This window comes from Dasypus novemcinctus, chromosome Y (genome assembly GCF_030445035.2).
Source record: "Dasypus novemcinctus isolate mDasNov1 chromosome Y, mDasNov1.1.hap2, whole genome shotgun sequence".
NCBI classification, from domain to species: Eukaryota; Metazoa; Chordata; class Mammalia; order Cingulata; family Dasypodidae; genus Dasypus; species Dasypus novemcinctus.
The window spans coordinates 11902442-11922241 of record NC_092216.1 but is presented as its reverse complement, the minus strand read 5'-3'; the positions used below and the strand labels follow the sequence as shown (position 1 = coordinate 11922241).

Below are 19800 nucleotides of genomic sequence, written 5' to 3'. Positions count from 1 at the left end.
AAACTATTGCATTTTGATATGGAATCTAGGTTTAGCATCTTCTCTTTCCTTTCCCATGTACCATCAAGTTGAGATCCTGTGCAGACTCTTAGAATGTCCTTAAGAGGAAAAGAATAACAGTAAAAATTTTGGTCTGTCTTTCAGGGTAGCATTGTTTTTTCTTGACATAACAGGATGTAAATACTAATTTTTAAAGCTTAAATGGTGGGGAAATGTTCAGTTTTCTGAGAACTTCCAGGATTGGTTTATATCAGCCAGTTTTACAAAAGAGAATAAATCATAATTTATAGGAGCTAAAATTCTCTCTGCAAATGTGACTCGTGTTTTCATTTGATCTACTATAGGCTCTGGGTTAACTTCTGCAATCTTTTTATGTTTTTTGTCTGTCTCCTTCATTTTTCCCATCTGAATAAATTGGACTTGGTATCTCTAAGACTGCCTTGCAATTCTGATATTGTATGAGTTCTAACTTGAACTTTTTTCCCTCTTTTCCTAACACTGTTATCTAATAAGTAAAAGTTAGATTTAACTGAAATATTTCCACTCCCCACTGAGTCCTCATTAGTCAGTCCCTCTTAATAGGAGAGATCAGGGTGGTCAGATCTCTTTAACCCCTTGCTGGCTTCCAAGCAAATAATGATGCAGCCCCACTGGACTGGAAGGGCTCCTAGGACACAGCAGTCCAAATTTGAAGCTGAGTCAGCCTTAGGCTGTGCCCCTCTCTCTCTTCCTTTCTTGGGGAGGTAGATCTCTGGGGCCCCTTTGTCTGTAGCCACAGGCCCAAAGGCAGAGAATTCTAAAGTGTATTTAGTGTGGGGGTGGTGCCCGCAGCACAGCTGCTGGTTTCAACTCAACCCTCTGTTATAGCAGTTTCCTTGTTCAGCCTTCACCGGTGTCCTAAACCCTAGAAGATCTTTTTCTAGGCTGTTTCAGCCTGTCCTCTAGCTACTTTTTTTTGGAGGCGAAGAGAGTCCCTTGTCTGTCTAGTCTGCCATCTTCCCGGAAGTTGGTTGACTGGAAAACAACTGAATTTTAATTGATGGAGGTTTCATTTTAATTTTCTCTTGGTTCAAAAGTCAAACCCAGAAAAATAAAAATTTTAATTAGCCTTTAATTTTTTTATCATTTCTTTCTGTAAATATAAGAAAAAAATATTTTATAACACCCCTTTCTTACAACTCAAGAGGCAACATAGTATATAGTCTGTTTATTCATATCATATACTCTCCTTGTTTTAACATATTAAGTTAATTTGTCTGTTAAGCTGAATTTTGCTAAATTTTGTCTAGTTTGTTAGCTACAAGTCATATATGGCTATTGAGCACTGAGAAATACCTACTCTGAATTGTGATATGCTGTAAATATAAAATTCACTAGATTTCAAGACTTGTTAAAAGTATATGAGGTGCAGAGGTGCCCAAAGATGTACTTACCAAATCCAATGGATGTGTCATGATGATGGGAACGAGTGTTGTTGGGGGGGGGGAGAGGGGGGGTGGGGGGGTGGGGTTGAATGGGACCTCACATATATATTTTTAATGTAATATTATTACAAAGTCAATAAAAAAAAAAAAATAAAAAAATAAAAATAAAAAAAAAAAAATTAGAGATTAAAAGAAACTTAGATAATTCAGCTGAATGTAGTATACTGTATTTGCATCCTGATTTAGTCAAATCAATTGGATTGACTATTAGAATTATGTTTATCTTGTTAGGTGTGATAAAAGAATTATTAAAAAATTTAACCCATTTGTTACTAGCTTTTGTCACGTTAAGTTAAATTGTTTTTTAAAATGTACAAGTTTGCAAAACCTATCTTACTGCATTTGCTACATTATTTCTCTCTAATAATGTTGGCCAATTAAACATATTTTATATTTCACCTTTTACATTATTACAATTTTCATTATTTGAAAAATTTTAATTGAATTTTCCCCCTCTTTATTAACAAGACAAAAACAATGTCTACGAGAGAGATACTAAGAATTTTTTGATGTGGACATTCCTGGCCTTTTACTGTCTGTAATATAATCATGTAAATTATATATGCTGTTTAGCATTTTGTTGGTTTTTTAAAAAATAATTTTCATGAATATCTTTGCTTCTTTAATACCATAATTTACTAGTTTTTATGGTCCTATCATTTTTTTCACAGCTAGAATATGTTTTCTTAGCTAACTTTTCTCTATTTCAATTTTTTTATTTATATCCTGTAATAAGTAACCCAGTAATAGTTAACATCTTTTTACTTTTTATCTAATAATCAAGTAGTGATATCTTTATTATAAATTAAGATGAAATTCATGTAATACATAATTTATTGTTTTAATCACCCTGTAGTATTAAAGTCAGTGCCTTTGAGAATATTGTGCAGCTGTCACCATTATTCTAGTTCCAAAACATTTTATCAATCTGAAAGAAATCCCTATACTCATTAAGTAGTTATTCCTTATTTCTCTCTTCCCATAGCTCCTGGCAACCACTAATCTGCTTTATGTCTCTATGTATTTGTATTTCTCTTTTCCTTTCAGTGCAGTCATGCAGTATATAGACTTTTGTTTCTGTTATCTTAAACTTAGCATAATGTTTTCAGAGGACATTAATTTTATAGCATTTATCAGAAGTGAATATTTTTATGGCTGACCATTATTTGGATACAAGTTTTATTTAATCCATTTTTTTTAACTTTTTATTCTGAAATAAAGCAAGAAAGTTGTAACTATAAAACAAAAATAATACATAGAACTCCAATATATTCCCCATGCAGATTTCCAAATTTACCAATTATTAACATTTTGACATATTTGTTAAATATACTTTTCAAAATATTTAAGATTAGTTTGCCTTTTGACTGTTGTGATTAGGGCTGCTATGATCATTTGTATTCAAGTTTTTATTGGGATATCTATTTTTCTTCTTTGTGTGTTTATATCTAAGTGTAGAATTGCTAACTGATAACTGTAATTTTCATGGAAAATGTGTAGAACTGCCAACTTGTTTTCCACATTGGCTGCACCATTTTTTTGTTTTGTAACAATATGTGGTCCATTTTCTCCACATTCCTGCCAAGACTTATTTTTCTTTCTTTGTCTTTTTTTAAATCATCACCATCATAATCATATGTGAATGGTATCCCATTCTGTTTATGGTTTTCATTTCCCTCTTGACTAATGGTTGTGACTATCTTTTTATGTGAATTAATTTGACAAAATCTATATTCTTTGTTTCTGAACAGCTAGTGACTTAATAGATTTTTTTTAAGTGGAAAAAAATAAAAGGCAGAGAACTCCCTGCCCTCCCCCCCCCCCCCCAAAAAAAAAACCCACAAAACAAAACCATAGTCTTAATAATCAAGTAAGGTGTCATTACTTGATTATTTGATAGTCTTTGCACATAGTCTCTGTTTTGGGGCATTCCCCCAATACTTCAGTTAGGCTATTTATAACTGCCTTATCCATCAGTTCCTGCCTACTTGAAGCCTGAAGTTCTGCCAGAAGGGAGAGAGTGAACCTTTTCTGAACAGTGCATCCAACCCTGGCCTTAACTCAGAAATGAGGAGGAGTTTTTCAGAGTCCTCATTTTTCCAAATTAACTCTTTGCCCTGGTTCTTCCTCCTTTGGGTGTTTTGGTGTTCCTCTTGTTTGCCATGTCTGTTTTCTCTTCCTGCATGCATCTGTGACTTACACATTTCCTATCATATGCTTTTGACAAATTCTGCCTGGAAAGCTGCTTTAGTCCTGCAGATGTTCCAGGGCAGACAAAATAAAGGCAAATCCTTGAGTTATCTTTCGGGGAGCCCCCAGACATGTCAAAACACACATCCACAATTCTTTGAGAATACCACATTGTCCCTTGTGACACAAGAAACCTCACTAGAAATGCAGACTCCTGTTTCTAAAGCTGCTGCTTAGCTACGGAGTAGGTAGTGGTAGGTGGGTAAGTTAAAATGCCATAATACACTTTTAGCAGGAATTCATCAGTTTTTTATTCTCCTTTGGCAGTCTCCTGGATGTTATAATCTTTTTTTAAAATTATTATTTATTTATTTTCATCGTGGCACATTCATTGCATTTGGTGAATACATTTTGGAGCACTGCTGCACCACATGGATAATGGTTTACACTGTAGTTTACACTCTCCCCCAGTCCACCCAGTGGGCCATGGCAGGACATACAGTGTCCAGCAACTGTCCCTGCAGTACCAACCAGGACAACTCCAAGTCCTGAAAATGACCCCCATCATATCTCTTATTCCCTCTCCCTATCCTCAGCAGCTACCATGGCCACTTTCTCCACATTAATGCTACATTTTCTTCCATTACAAATCACAGTAGTTCCAGAATAGAATACCAGTAAGTCCACTCTAATCCATACTCTGTTTCTCAACCCTGTGTGGACCCTGGGATGGTTATGTCCCCTCCGCCTCCATATTGAGAGGGGGCTAAGATTCCATATGGATGATGGATGCAATTCTCCTGCTTTTGATTTCAACATTTTTTAAAATGTTTGGTTTCTTGTTTTAGTGGAGGGTCAGAATTTTGGAGTTTCCTACTCCATCATTTTCATCTTACTCCCTGACTTTCTCAATTCATATTTCTTTGTTTATTGGAGAAGTTAAGGTGTCCTTCTCCTATGTTTATGGACCATGTGTGTTTCTTTCCTGAAGTGTACATTATTTTTTTCTTGTTCTGTTCTCTGAATATCACTTTTAACCATCCCATTATTATTTCCTCTTTTAGCACACACATGAAAATAGAGCCTCTGGTACTTTCCACTGGTGTCCTACATACAGAGAATGATTAGAGATATTGTGAAATCCACATTCTATCATTACTTCTGACCCACAGCCCCTTCTGTCTTGCTTTTTTCCTTTCCAGGTTGTCCGCACAAATCAGTGTGCCGGAGAATTTGTTATCACCTTTCCTCGTGCTTACCATAGTGGCTTCAACCAAGGCTATAACTTTGCTGAGGCTGTCAACTTTTGTACTGCTGACTGGGTGAGTCTGGAATGCTGTGGGCTGGCTGGTAGAAAGATCATGGGTAAAGGCCATTGTGGAGAAGCTAAAGTACTATGGTCTCCAGATGGCCATACACAACCTTGAACTCATCTGCAGCTGCCTGCTGGACGCCAGTGTATTGAACACTATCGCCGACTCCGGCGATATTGTGTCTTCTCCCACGAAGAGCTCATCTGCAAGATGGCTGCCTTCCCAGAGAAGCTAGACCTCAATCTGGCAGTGGCTGTCCACAAGGAAATGTTCATTATGGTGCAGGAAGAGCGACGTCTACGAAAGGCCCTACTGGAAAAGGTGGGTGGTAGGAATCTGGGCTTAAGGGATCTGGCTAGTAGACTGGTAGGGAGAGCATAACCAATTTTGAGTAAGTACTCTGAGCCTTAACTCTTAAATCATGCATTTTGTTATGCAGTCAGAGATTTTGTATGTTTATGTTTTTTTCTTCCGGTTTTTCTACAGCTGTCTTTACAAGGTTGAGCCTACAGCAGGGCTCAGTATTGGCTGAGGTGGGGTGTCCATAGCCCTCCTCCTAGTCTTTACAGTGTATATGGGTTGAACACCTCCAGGGCATCACGGAGGCTGAACGAGAGGCTTTTGAGCTGCTTCCAGATGATGAACGCCAGTGCATCAAGTGCAAGACTACGTGCTTCCTATCAGCCCTGGCCTGCTATGACTGTCCAGATGGCCTTGTCTGTCTTTCCCACATCAATGACCTCTGCATGTGCTCCAGTAGCCGGCAGTACCTGCGGTAAGCATGGGACCTACTGGAAGAAGATGGCAAGGAAGAGGATGCAAAAGTGGGCCAAATGTGTTCTTCTGACCCTTCTTCCTCTAGGTACCGGTATACCTTGGATGAGCTCCCTGCCATGCTGCATAAGCTAAAAGTTCGGGCTGAGTCCTTTGACACCTGGTCTAACAAAGTGCGAGTGGCCCTGGAGGTGGGAGATGGACGGAAGCGCAGTGAGTGAGGGGGATGATGGAAGGACCCAGGGACAAGCCCTGTTTGTTTTTCTTTGGCATTCTTTAACCTCCTGCTCTGCCTTTCCATAACACTGTCTTCCTTTTGCAACTTATGTTTTCTCTTTAGGCCTTGAGGAGCTGAGGGCACTAGAGTCTGAGGCCCTTGAGAGGAGGTTTCCTGACAGTGAGCTGTTGCAACGACTGAGGAACTGCCTAACCAAAGCAGAGGCTTGTGTTTCCCAAGTTTTGGTGCTCGTCAGTGGTCAGGCCAGGTATGTTAGAAGGAAGGGCAAAAACTGTGGCAGTCTGTGCAAATGGATAAGCAAAAATTGATACACTATAAATAAAGAATCTACACAGTGAAAATTAGTATGTTATATTTGCCCAGATTGGAGATAAACTAGTTAAAGAAGTTGAACTCAACAATGACAAGTTATAGTGAGAATGGATAGGTAGCACATGAACTGAAAACATTAGTAAGTATAATATGAGCTAGAAATACTGAAATTGAGCAGTTTCAGACTAATGTGCTATAATTCAAACTTTCATCATAAATGACAGTAGGAATAAAAAAATAATAGAAAAATTGCAGGGGTGACCTACCTGTCAGTGGATCTTAAAAACGTATTCAGTCATCAATTCATACAAAATTATTGACTGTGTATGTGGATAAAATGTTTTTTCTTGACATATTCATACACACAAAAACATAAACAATACATGGATAATAAAAGTTGGAAACTTACAAAACAAACATGAATATCATAGAAGGCTCCCATGTGTTACCCCACTACCACCACCTTGCATTGTTATGAAACAATTTGTTATAAACTATGAAACAGCATCCTCAAAATGTAACGACTATCTGTAGTGCATATCTTACTTACATTTGGTGTATTTTCCCCCTAACCCAACCAATTATTTAAAACCTTGTATTATTATTATATATTTCTTATACTTCATCACAAAACAGTCTAGTATTTGTTCTTTTAACCACATTCCACCTTGTACCACAGGATTCACTCTGTTATATGCAGTCTCATATTTCATACAATTCATTTCAAAGTGTGTACTCAGTAGCTCTCATTTTCATCAAAAAGTTGGGCTTTTACTTAAGTAAATTTTAGAAAACGTGGGCAGAATTTTCAAAATTAAAAAGCCCTCAAATTTTATTAACTTATTGATTACTAAATGTATCTGATAATAGATATGTTTACTTTTTAGATTGACAAATCAAGTGATTATGTATAAATTCTTTATAATTTTTAGTAAAAGTAGAAATAGCAGTTGCTAGTCACATCTATAGTTTTTGAGGTGTTAAAAAAACCTTTTTTTTAAAAAACTAGAGATGTGGTAATGAAGTATAGTTGTAATAGGGAAAAAGTTTGTTTAGTGTCAACATACATCAAGAAGGTACAGCAAAAGTATGGTCTTGAATTAGTTTCTGCCTGAATGTTTGAACGATTTGAGGGCTATACTGAGGAAGCAGTGAAGGGTCTTGAACTAGAGAAGTATACGGTAAATTTAGTAATAGTATTTACATAATTTGGAGGACAGATCAGACAAGCCTGGATAGGATCTGATTTAAAACTAAGAAACTGAGAAGGGAGCTGTTATTTAATCCCATCAGGATATTATTAGCTTGAACTATAATTTAGTACCTATGAAGATGGATTGCTTTTTTGCCTTTTTTATCACATGGGTTTTTAGTCTCTTAAGTTAAAGTTAGCTCTGTTTTCTCTTCATTCTCATCTTTGACAACACTTTAAAAACACATCATTTTAAATAAATACTTTTGCTTGTCTTTCCCAACCTGTCTTATTGCTGTCTTATTTCATATGATATGAAAAATTAAAATTCTGGAATAAATTTCCTTTTTATAGGTAGCTCCTTTCCCTGCTCTATTTCAAAAGTAAAAACTTTTTAAAAACTTGTGACTTTACTCCTTAAAACTCTGTAATAGTCATGTCATGTGAACCTTGTGTTTTAATGCTTATGATCTTCAATTATCTGTAATTCTTCTCATCCATCTAACTTCCTGATCTCTTCAATCTTTTATCTCTTTTGTATACTTATATGTAAAAGTAAACCTTTTAACATCACTTAGAACTCTTCACTTTGATTTTATTGGAGAAGTTGTGAGTTTACAAAAGAATCATGCATTATATCCAGGATTTTCATATATAACCCACCACCATTACCTTGCATTGTTGTGGAACATTTCTGATAAATGATGAAAGAACATCATTAAAGTATTACAGCTAAGTATAGTCCATGGCTTACATTTTGGTGTATTTTTCCCAAAAACCATTTTATTGTTAACACCATGAATTAATATTGTTATACATCATGAGAGAATGTTCTCATATTTGTACTGCTAATATTTCCTCACTGCAGGGTTTACTGTGTTACATGGTTCCAGGCCTTGTACAATCCATCTTCATTGTCTCTCAGTGACAATACAGAGTTATGTTTTCATCATGTCAGTCAATTTTAGAAAGTTTTCATTACTCCAAAAGGAAAATTCCCATACCCTCTGTACCCTTCCAGTTGTTGACCTTTAGCATTGATGCAGTATCTTCTTTGCCACTGATGCAAAAATAGTACAATATGACTGTTAACTATATTCCATAAGTTATATTAGTTATATTTTTCCCATGTGTCACCATGTTCTTAACACCATAGTTTTACTATGTTCTAGTTCATAGAAGCGAATTCTTGTATTTAACCACATTCCTAATCCACTACCGAAATAACTGCCACACAGCTCCTAGTTTATCCTCTAGCTTTCTTTCAATTGATACTTACCCTTTTCAACCAATATCACATTTATAAATCAGAAGTGTTAACTATAGTCACATTAACTCTATCCATTTCCACGATTTTACAACCAGTCTTATTAAAAATTCTATATACATCAAGCATGTATGGGTTATCCTGGAGAAAGATCCCTGAGCACATGAGAAGGATGTATATCCTCCTGTTTTGAAGTGTAATGTTGTATAGATGTCTTTTAGGTCCAGTTCATTAACCATATTTTTCAAGCACTGTTTCCTTATTGATCCTCTCTGTAAATGGTCTACCCAATGCTAAGAGTGGTACATTGAAGTCTCTAACTATTATTATAGAGATGTCTATTTTTATTATAGAGATGTCTATTATTATTAAGAGATGTCTTCAGTTTTGCTGGTATTTACTTCATGTATCTTGGGGCATCCTGATTAAATGCATATACATTTATTATTCTTATTTCTTCCCAGTGAATCGCCTTGTTTATTAATACATAATGGACTTTTTTGTCTCTTGTAACAATTTGGCTTTTAAAATCTATATTGTCTGAAAGAAGTGTAGCTACTCCAGCTCTTTTTTTTGGTTACTATTTATGTGAAATGTATTTTTCTATCCTTTCACTTTCAACCTATTTGTGTCCTTAAATCTAAGGCAAGTATTTCGTAGAGAGCATGTAGATAACTCATACTTTTTCTTAATCCATTCTGCCAAAAATTTCTGTCTAAGCACTTTTATCTCAAGTAACTAATTTCTTTTCATCTATGTATCTTTCTGAGAACTAGCATAACACTTGAAATTGTTTTGGGGATTAGATGAGAACGATCTATGTCTTTTGATTTGAAGATCCAGTCCATTAACATTGAATATTATTACTGAAAAGGCATTACTTCATCCTTTTTATCCTTTAGCTTTCTGTTGTTATATCACACTATTCAGTCTTTTTCGCTTTTAGTGACCCTTACTAAAAATCTTCATGTCTGCACTTTTCTCCAAACCTCCATCTTCTGTGTTTTCTTGCTGCAGCACCCCCTTTAGAATGTCTTGTAAATCCAGTCTATTGGTGACAAACTCAGATTTTTTAATATGTGGAGACTTTAAACACATCCTCTCTCCCGTTCCCCCCCCGCCCTTTTTTTTTAAAGTCAAGAAGGGAAAGAATTTATTGGGCAAAGCAAGAGAAATAAGCCCTTAGAGTATAAGATGGGCATTTTCAAGGGAGAAAATGTGAGATTCTGCCCTTAGGCCGCTTTGTTTATGGGGGGTACAGGACTGCAGGGTCTACACTGATTGGCATATTTGAGATACAGCAGGGAAGAAATCACCCTCAATTTTGAAAAACAGTTTTGTCAGACAATTCTTGACTGACAGTTTTGTTTTTTATTTCACACAGTTTCTTAAACATCTCATACCACTGCTTCTCACTTCCATTGTTTCTGATGAGAGATTAGCACTTAGTCTTATTCCCTTGTATATGATGAATTGCTTTTCTCTTGCTGCTTTCAGAATTCTCTCTTTCTCTCAGCATTTAACTTTCTGAATCGTAGGTGTCTTAGAATAGGTCACTTTGAATTTATTCTTTTTGGAGTCCATTTTTCCCTGGATATTCATATTTATGTTTTTCATAAAGATTGGGAAGTTTGCAGCTGTAATTTTCTCAGGTATTCTTTCTGCCTCTCTTTGAAAGGAACACCTTTCTGGGACACCCATAATGCATATATTTGTGCATTTTGCACTGCCATTCAATTTCCTGAGATCCTGTTCCCTTTTCTCTCATACTTTTTTCTCTCTATTCTCCTGTCTTTTCAGGTTACATGTTCTGTCTCAATATCACTTATTAATTTTTGTATCATTTCAAATCTATTAGGTGACTCTTTTTAAAAAATACATTTTGTTTAAAAGATACATAAATCACACAAAATGTTACATTAAAAAATATAGGAGGTTCCCATGTGCCCCACTCCCCACAACTCCATCTTTTCCCTCATCAATAACTTCTTCCATTAGTGTGGTACATTCGTTGCATTTAATGAATACGTTTTGGAGCACTGCCATTCCTATAATATTTGCTACTTTTCTCTGCAAACTTTCAGATTCTTCTTTATGCGCATCCAGTGTCTTAATATCCTTTATCTCTTTAACGATATTTTCTTTCATCTCTGCCTTGATTTAGGAATGTATCTCATCAAGATTTGGGTGAGTAGGGACATGGAGACTCCAGCCTGCCAATAGATGGTAAACTTTTCCATGGACATTACTCTTTCAGCCTCTGCTTGCTGGAGTTTCTGGGCGAACTGAAGCCACAATGCAGAGGAGGGCCCTGCTGTTCAAATTTACTAAGAATGAAACATACTTAGCTCACCAGTACCCCTCCCTTTCCTTTGGGAGGAAAATGTCCATTTTCTTGTAGGCTGCCATCAGCCACAGGTTTTACTAAGGCTCTTTGCCTTCAGGGTCAGTGTTGGGCATGTTTCTCAGTCACAGGGGCAGATAACTCATGGTTTGGTTTCACCTTCTTGGTTTCTCTCCTCTCCTGGAAGACGCCTGTGGCACTCTCCTGGTCTGCAGGTCCCAAGGCAGCCTCCACAAATAGCACTTGCCCCTTCTCCTTTGTTCCTATAAAATAGTTGAGCCCTGCTGAACTACTGTGATGCCATCTTCCTGGAAAAGCCTATTACAGTTTTTATATAATGAACTCTTATTGCATATTCCTATCTAGATATATCCATTATTTTGGCCATTTCCTTTCATCACTCACCATTTTTAGCTTCTTTATCCTTCTATTGTGTTTTGCTTAAGTGGTCTTGCACTTAGTGGGTTAATAAATTCATTATCTTTAGTTTCACCATTAAATCTATAAAACCTAAATCCTGTTGGCTGTAGTTTTTGTCTACCTTATTTTGATCTCTTATATCTCTTAATTAGTATAGAAAATAGATGATCTCTGAGGGCTACCTCAAAGTTTTGTTCTCTCTTAAAAATAAAGCCGTGTATTTGTTTTTGTTCTTCCTCATGGTACTTGGTCCAGATGTCATACTATCATGTTTTCTCAGAAATATGGATTCTCTCACTTTGTTATCTTCAGTCTTTATAGTTTCATAAAATTCCCTCAAGTAATTTTTCTCCCAACTTACTGCGTCAGAGTCTTTGAAATTAGAAATGGCCCTCTGAATATATTTTTACAACTTTTCATAGATCTTGGAGGGTAAATATGGATGTTATAATTCTCAGAATGCTTGAAATATGGCCTTAGCCAATTCACTGAGCAAGTCTTTCTTCCCTAGCTCCCACAGGATGGAAACCCCACAGCTGACTGTAGCTGAGCTCCGTGTCCTTCTTGAGCAGATGAGCAGACTGCCCTGTGCTTTGCATCAGATTGGGGATGTCAAGGTGAGAAGGAGCAAAATGGGTATCCATGTTATAATTAAAAGTAGTAAGCATAGAATTAAGTAAGGTCTGAAATGTAGAATTGGAGAGTCTGGAAATCTTCGAAATCTCAGGAGGCTTGCTAAAGGGATAAAAGGGTGTTAAAGTTTAAATTTTCAGATAAAATAAAGGAGAAGCAGAAGGCTGTAGGATATACAGGATCTTTATTGATATTAATGAGACAATTTTGAGGATAAGTGTAAGTTAGTAATATGCTTGTGAGATTGGGTGGATCAACGCCTAGGCATTAAGATGGCTAACGGTGTTGTTTTTCACACTATATCCTTGTAGAATGTCCTGGAACAAGTGGAAGCCTACCAGGCCGAAGCCCAGGAGGCCCTGGCCTCACTACCCTCTAGTCCAGGGCTACTACGGTCCTTGTTGGAAAGAGGGGAGCATCTGGGTGTGGAGGTGCCTGAAGCTCATCATCTCCAGCAGCAGGTGGAACAGGCATGCTGGCTAGATGCAGTGAAGCAGGCACTATCCCCTTCATCTGAAAGGGGCTCCCTGGGCATCATGGAGGGACTTTTGGTTTCAGGCTCTAAGGTATCATCTAGCCCTTCTGTGGACAAGGCCCGAGCTGAGCTGCAGGAGCTGCTGACCATTGCTGAGCACTGGGAAGAAAAGGCTCGTTTCTGCTTGAAGGCTAGGTATGGCCAATCCTTTCCCCCTGGGTACCCAGATGCCAGTCCTTGAGAGTTTGGGGTGACTTTTGGCACCAGATTCCCATTTTGGCATCTCTTATACACTGAAGGATTGGCATAACATGTCATCCATTTCTGCCTACAGCTGTACTCTTTTAAGGCAATAGTTAAGGATATCTTCCTGGGCTGAGTTAATTCCCAAATAATAGATACCCAAACTGACTTGTAAGAGATATGTTCCTTCCAATGTTTAGAAAGTTCCTCAGACTTGGGGTACTTTATCATTTACTCTTTTTTTTTTTTCCTTCTGTCTGAACCTATGCCGTCTAATTTTTTCTTTTAATTGTATTTTTTTTTGAAGATACATAAATCAAAAAAAGTTACATTAAAAACATAAAATGTTCCCACATACCCCACCTTCCAGTCCCCTCATTCCTCCCATGTCAACAACCTCTTTTATCATCATGGCACATTCATTGCATTTGGTGAATACATTTTGGAGCACTGCTGCACTGCATGGATAATAGCTTACATTGTAGTTTACACTTTCCTTCAGTGCATCAAGAGGGTTATGGCAGGATATATAATGACCAGCATATGTCCCTGCAGTATCATTTAGGACAACTTCAAGTCCCAAAGATATCCCACGTCTTCTTCGCTCTCCCTGCCCTCAGCAACTGCTGTGGCCACTTTCTCCACATCAATGCTACAATTTCTTCTATTACTAGTCACAGTAGTTCTATCATAGAATATTCAGTAAGTCCATTTTAATCCATATTTTATTCCTCCATCCTGTGGATCCTTGGGTGGTGATATCCACTCCACCTCTATATTGAGAGGGGGCTTAGAACCCACATGGTTGATGGATGTGATTCTCCTGCTTGGAGTTGTAGGCACTCGGTTCCCTAGTGTGTTAGTTGACCATCTTCACCTCCCTGTTAGCCGACCTGGGTGAGTCTAACAAACTTGTAGGAGTTGTAACTTGGGTGAGGCTCAGGACCTGGTTGTCACATGGACAGTCCAGAGATTCAGATCTTCTGAGTACACAGCAACCGCAGTGCCAACCAGGGTTTAGTAAAAGTGACAGAAGAGGCATGTATAGAAAGGTCACATCTGAGACTAACTCTACCACACTTACAAACACAAATTCCAAAGTCGGGCCCACTGACAGGCCTTTGAACTCCAGAGCCATCGGCCATGACCATAAAAGCTGTGTCTCTGTAGCCATCAAGAGCACCAGTACCAGGGGTTTTATCTACTTCGTTTGTTTCTGGGATCCTGCTGAGGCGTGTGTAAACACAGGCCGTTGATGACCTCCTGACTCTTTTGAAGACTCTTAACCATATAAATTCATTTATCTATACCATTTCACCCTTTAATTCAAGTCTCTTTCTAGTTGCATCACCAATAGTGATTGGTAGTAATCCCCCAGCATCAGGGACGCTCATCCCCAGGAATCATGTCCCATCCTGGGGAGAAGGCAATGCATCTACATGCTGAGTTTGGCTTAGAGAGTGACCACATTTGAGCAACATTGAGGCTCTCAGGAGGTAACTCTTAGGCGCCTTGCAGCTCTAGGCCTTTTTCTTATTTCATTTTCACAGGCTCATAAGCATAGTCCTCAGTATCAAGGGCTCATTGTTGGACCATCCTTCTTTATTTGTCTTTGCCCTTGCACTTGGGGGATTGTTGCTGTTCCATTGGGGAATGTGACAGAGCTCCCCTGGCTAGGAACTCAGCACTCCCTCAGTTGACGTTTATAACTCTAACTACTATGAAAATACCCAGCGAATATCTGAACATTTTTATACACCCTGTATACATTCCCTGGAGAACTCACTCCCAACCATGCATCCGCCATCAATAAAACCCCACATCAGTGTTCCTCCCCTGCTATAGTTGAACCCCTCTGGTCCAAAACATCTTCAAAAATGAAGCTTAATATCTTACCAAATTCAATTATTAGGAAAGTGAAATAGTAATGATAAGTTTAAACTAATTTAGAAAAACTAAAATAAAGTAAAAAAAATTTGTAGTATTAAAAAATGAAAAATACCATAACACTTTGTTTTTGACAGTTTACCTTTCAGCACTGTAATAGATGTTGCCCTGAAGCAACAGGGGCAAGGCAGTTTCTTTAATTCCTTCCTCAGTGTCTATCCTTTTTTTTCTTTTTTAATTTTTAGTTTTGTCTTCAAAATAGTTTTAGATCACAGTAAAATCAGATGTACAATATAGAGGACTCCAGTTTATCCAACATCAAACCCTTTTCCCCCTTCCTCAGCAATGATCTTTTTACATATTCATGTTATATTTGTTGCAGCTGATGTACAGGTATTGAAACATACCTATCAAGCGTGGTTCCATCTTGGTTTACATTACAGTTTATATTTTACTGTATACTTTTCTAAGGTTTTAGTTACATTATGGTTTACATTTTAGGTTATAGAGTTTTATACATTCTTGGTAAAATTTAACATGTCCTATATCCATCATGCACAGTCTTGTGAAACACTTCCATTGCCCTCTAGTTACCCCTGCTTCCATCTATTCTGTTCCTCTCTCCTGCTCCCTTCAGGGCCCACCCTGAAAACAAAGCTTCAGTGCTTGAAGGACCAGATTCACAGATAACTTCAGGCAATGCTGAGAGCTTGACACACTAGTCTGTCCTCCCCCATTGGGAGCTTCCAGTTCTCTCTTGAAACACCCTTTCCTCTGTTTGAGAACAGCAGGCCTTCCCAGGATGATGGTACACCTTTCCATTCATTGTATGGTCTCCATCCAATGATATAATACACTATGACAAGATGAGTATTCACACACTCCCTAGAAACCTGCCTCTGTGCCAGATACCCCCTGTTAAGCACCTTAAACAAGCACCTTAACCTTTCCTTAATATATTTTCTAAAGAGTTTTCTCAACTTTATAATTTCAGTCACATACCCAACATTCTCCTATGTTCGTTTGTTCCCCCCAATAAAAATTTTATTGTTTATGCTTTTGACTGGAAAACAACAAAAAAATTTATGCATGTATCATTTAAAGGTGGATTCCTCTTTTCCTAAATGCTTTTAGGCACAAGCATCCACCGGCTATATTGGAAGCCATAATTCAAGAGGCAGCAAATATCCCTGTTTACCTACCTAATATCCAGGCTCTCAAAGAAGCTCTGACTAAGGCACAAGCTTGGATTGCTGATGTGGATGAGATCCAAGTGAGGATGTTTCACACTTCTTTTGTGACTATAACTAGAAGGGAAATAAATATACCTTTAACTTTTTTACTAAATTGGGTTGGGCTAAAAACCAGGACAGAGAAGGTTGGATGATGGTAAGGAATCTGAGGTTATCAGAATAAGAAAAGAAGTAGTACATGTATGGTCCTGGAGCTGAACAGAAATTATAAACAGGAAAGTACAGAGGGATTAAACTAGAAAAGAATAACTAGGCTGGTAGCCCCTTACGAGGATATGTTGTTCTGAGGCAGTGAAAGTAAAGTTGTGGGAATATAGTAGTTGCTCTCCTATTTTTCCCTACAGAATTATCTGTAGTTTTTTTGCTTTACTAACTGCATCCTGATACACAGCACAAGTCTATAGACTAGACGTACTGCTGTATTTAACTTCTTTTGTAGAATGGTGACCACTATCCCTGTTTGGATGATTTGGAGGGCCTTGTGGCTGTGGGCAGGGACCTACCTGTGAGACTGGAGGAGCTAAGGCAATTAGAGCTGCAGGTACTGACAGCACACTCATGGAGGGAGAAGGCCTCCAAGACCTTTCTCAAGAGGAATTCTTGCTACACATTGCTGGAGGTAAGGCTTGGGACCCTGACCTATAGCTGCCTCTGTCCCTGGCTATAGTGTAATGGCTTATCTTAAAATATAGGTCTTTTGAAAGACTGGATTGAGGAGAAGAGAGTGGGTCCTGGGGAAATGCAGTCATTATCTCTCTGTCTTCTTGCCTCAGGTGCTCTGCCCAAGTGTAGATGCTGGTTCAGGCAGCACTAAGCGCAGCCGTTGGTTAAAGAAGGACCTGGGGTTGTATAGATCTGACACAGAGCTGCTGGGGCTGTCTGCACAGGACCTCAGGGATCCAGGTTCTTTGGTAAGGCACTGAAGGACTGACAGGGACAAGTTGGGTTTGGAGTATTCCCCTGTAATTAGCACAATCTGGTGATGAAAGAATGTCTGAGTTGAGTAACCCTAGACAAGGACTATGGGCAGACCACTTGCCCCTGAGCCTCAGTTTTCCTTGTTTGGAAGTGAGTCATTAAGAAGACCAGAGGAGAGAATAGATGAGGTGCTGACCTATTTTCCTCCTACCCTGGTCACGGCAGATCACGGCCTTCAAGACGGGCGAGCAGAAAGAGAAGGAAGGTATCTTGCAACTGCGTCGTACCAACTCAAACAAGCCCAGTCCAATGGCAACGTCAGCTACAGCCTCCTCTGCAACCTCCATTTGTGTGTGTGGGCAGGTGCCAGCTGGAATGGGAGCTCTTCAGTGTGACCTGTGTCAGGACTGGTTCCATGGGCAGTGTGTATCAGTGCCCCGTCTCCTAAGCTCCCTAAGGCCATATTCCACCTCATCCCCTCTACTAGCCTGGTGGGAGTGGGACACCAAATTCCTGTGTCCACTGTGCATGCGTTCACGGCGTCCACGCCTGGAGACCATCCTGGCATTGCTGGTAGCCCTGCAGAGGCTGTCTGTGCGACTGCCTGAGGGTGAGGCCCTGCAGTGCCTCACAGAGAGGGCCATCAGCTGGCAAGGCCGTGCCAGGCAGGCTTTGGCCTCTGAGGATGTGACTGCTTTATTGGCACGGCTAGCTGAGCTTCGCCAGCAACTACAAGTTGAACCCAGGCCTGAGGAGCCTGCTGCTTATACTTTAGCTCCTGCCTCCTCAGACCCTCACAGAGAAGGCAGTAGCAAGGATATGTCTAAGGTGAGCTGCCATCCTACTAATTTGTATTCAAATTCCTATTTTGAACCCCCTGCCCCTGTTTGTATTCCAACCATGACTCTGTTTTCCAGCTTTCAATTTCCTTTGATATTGCCTTCTTGTCCTGCCTCCTGTCAGATCCCCTAGACTATGTTCCCTGGTGACAACTTGCATCTGTCCTCCTGCAGGAGATGGAGATTCCCAGGTTTGGGGTTTGGGAAAGCAAACTAGGGCATGGTCTTTCAGTTCGTTTATACTTACCCATAGTTACTTTCCATGCCAGGTCCAAGGGTTACTGGAGAATGGAAACAGTGTAACTGTTCCTGAGAAGATAATGCCAGAAGAGGGTTCAGGTAAGGTCTAGAAGACTGTTGAGTGTGTTATCACTAAAGTGACCCATCTGGGTGTTGGCTTAGTAATGATAATAAGCATAAGACCACTCGCATCCTCTGACCCAACCTGTTCTCCCAACCTCTCAGACCTGGAGCTGTTGTCTGCGCTATTGCCACAGTTGACTGGCCCCATGTTGAAGCTGCCTGAGGCTACCCGGGCCCCTCTGGAGGAGCTCATGATGGAGGGGGATTTGCTTGAGGTGACCCTAGATGAGAACCACAGCATCTGGCAACTACTTCAGGCCGGGCAGCCTCCAGACCTGGAGCGCATCCATACCCTTCTGGAGGTGAGGAGAGGGAACATAGACAGTACTACAAAGGTAAGCCAAGCAGGAAGGGAGTGCAGCCTGATGACTGGGCCCACAACCCTTTATGCTTGTCTGTGTGTAATTGTAGCTGGAGAAGCCTGAACACCAGAGGAATCGGACAAGGAACCAGGCTACGGAGAGGAGGCGGCGGCGAAGACGGAAAATGGATCAGGGGAGGAAGGGTGAGAATCTAATCCGAGATGAGCTGTTAAAAAGAGCCCGGCGCTCAGGGATTAAGCCTGAAGAAGGCCAAGAGGAAGAATTTAAGGAGGAAGTAGGCCAAGAAACTGTTTTCATGACACCCTCCACAGACTATAGCCCAATCTTGGAAAGGAACCAAAACACCTTACAAAAGAAGGCGGGCTCCTCAGTCACTTTCCCTTCTTTAGCCCCTTTACTACATCTCTCCCACCTGCAAGAGCAAGAATTGTGACAATAGCAAAATTTTTAAATTTTATTTTAGAAGTCCCAGGTCTCTAGGCCATAACCTGGGAGGGTCCTGAGCATTATCAGTCTAAATGTATAACTTAAGATGTTTGATATTCTAAGTCCTGATAAGAGGGCCATGCTCTGTATGACTTTTCCCAGATGCCTTTTGCCAATAACATTTCTTAGATTAGCACACAGTGGATGATTTCCTAAGTCAGAACCATTCTAGTCTGGGCAAGTAAAACGAACTGGCAAGTAAAACAAACCCAGAAGGCAAAGGATAGCCCCTCTTTTAATTTTTGTTACCTCTGCTTCCTGTACTCATCTTTCTCCTTTCTTTCCTTGTATTTTAAAACATGTTGGTGCTTGAAGGTTACTTCCACCTTTACTCTACCTCCTTTTCTTTTCTCCCATTGGTTCTCATTGTAAAAGACATTGTATGATGTAATTAATTACTTTGTTAAGAACAAAAATAGAGCAAAACAAGAAATTCTTGGTTTCAGTTGTCTTTTAAATTTTATTTTCCTTTTGTTAAAAATAAAACTTAACAGTGGGTATATTTTGAAAATGTGGATCTGATTGCACTTCTTGGAATAAAAGATTGAGGGAATGAAATTGGGAAATGTGTTAATCATAAAAAAAAGTTTGGGTACGTGCAAAACTTAGGTCAATAGTGGAAAGACAACTTTTTAACAAATGGTACTGGAACAAACAGGACATCCAAAGGGGTAAAATTTATTACTGCTAAGCCATCAAACTGATTTGAGTTTGGGCAAATAGGATCTTCAGCTTCTGTGTCTGACAGAAATTCTCAGAACTGGTGATGAAATCCGTGAGAACAAATAAATTTCACCATTGATACTATTGGTAATATGCATAGGATAGATTCAGATATTTCCTGTA

General features: G+C 39.2%; 1 protein-coding gene across 10 annotated transcripts in view; it reads left to right on the top strand.

Moving 5' to 3' along the window:
- The window catches only part of LOC139436194 (lysine-specific demethylase 5D-like), a 45368-nt gene extending 25856 nt beyond the window's left edge, over nt 1–19512 (top strand). For all 10 annotated transcript variants that reach the window (XM_071213513.1, XM_071213518.1, XM_071213520.1 and 7 more), the window contains 14 exons: nt 4877–4996; nt 5114–5308; nt 5581–5762; nt 5850–5974; nt 6102–6246; nt 12046–12151; nt 12479–12837; nt 15907–16045; nt 16465–16644; nt 16799–16936; nt 17169–17771; nt 18052–18121; nt 18248–18447; nt 18557–19512. In XM_071213513.1, coding sequence (XP_071069614.1) covers nt 4877–4996; nt 5114–5308; nt 5581–5762; nt 5850–5974; nt 6102–6246; nt 12046–12151; nt 12479–12837; nt 15907–16045; nt 16465–16644; nt 16799–16936; nt 17169–17771; nt 18052–18121; nt 18248–18447; nt 18557–18901 — 2907 coding nt within the window. In that variant the 3' untranslated portion in view covers nt 18902–19512. The remainder of the gene's footprint in view (nt 1–4876; nt 4997–5113; nt 5309–5580; nt 5763–5849; nt 5975–6101; nt 6247–12045; nt 12152–12478; nt 12838–15906; nt 16046–16464; nt 16645–16798; nt 16937–17168; nt 17772–18051; nt 18122–18247; nt 18448–18556) is intronic.
- Nucleotides 19513–19800: the final 288 nt, after the last annotated feature.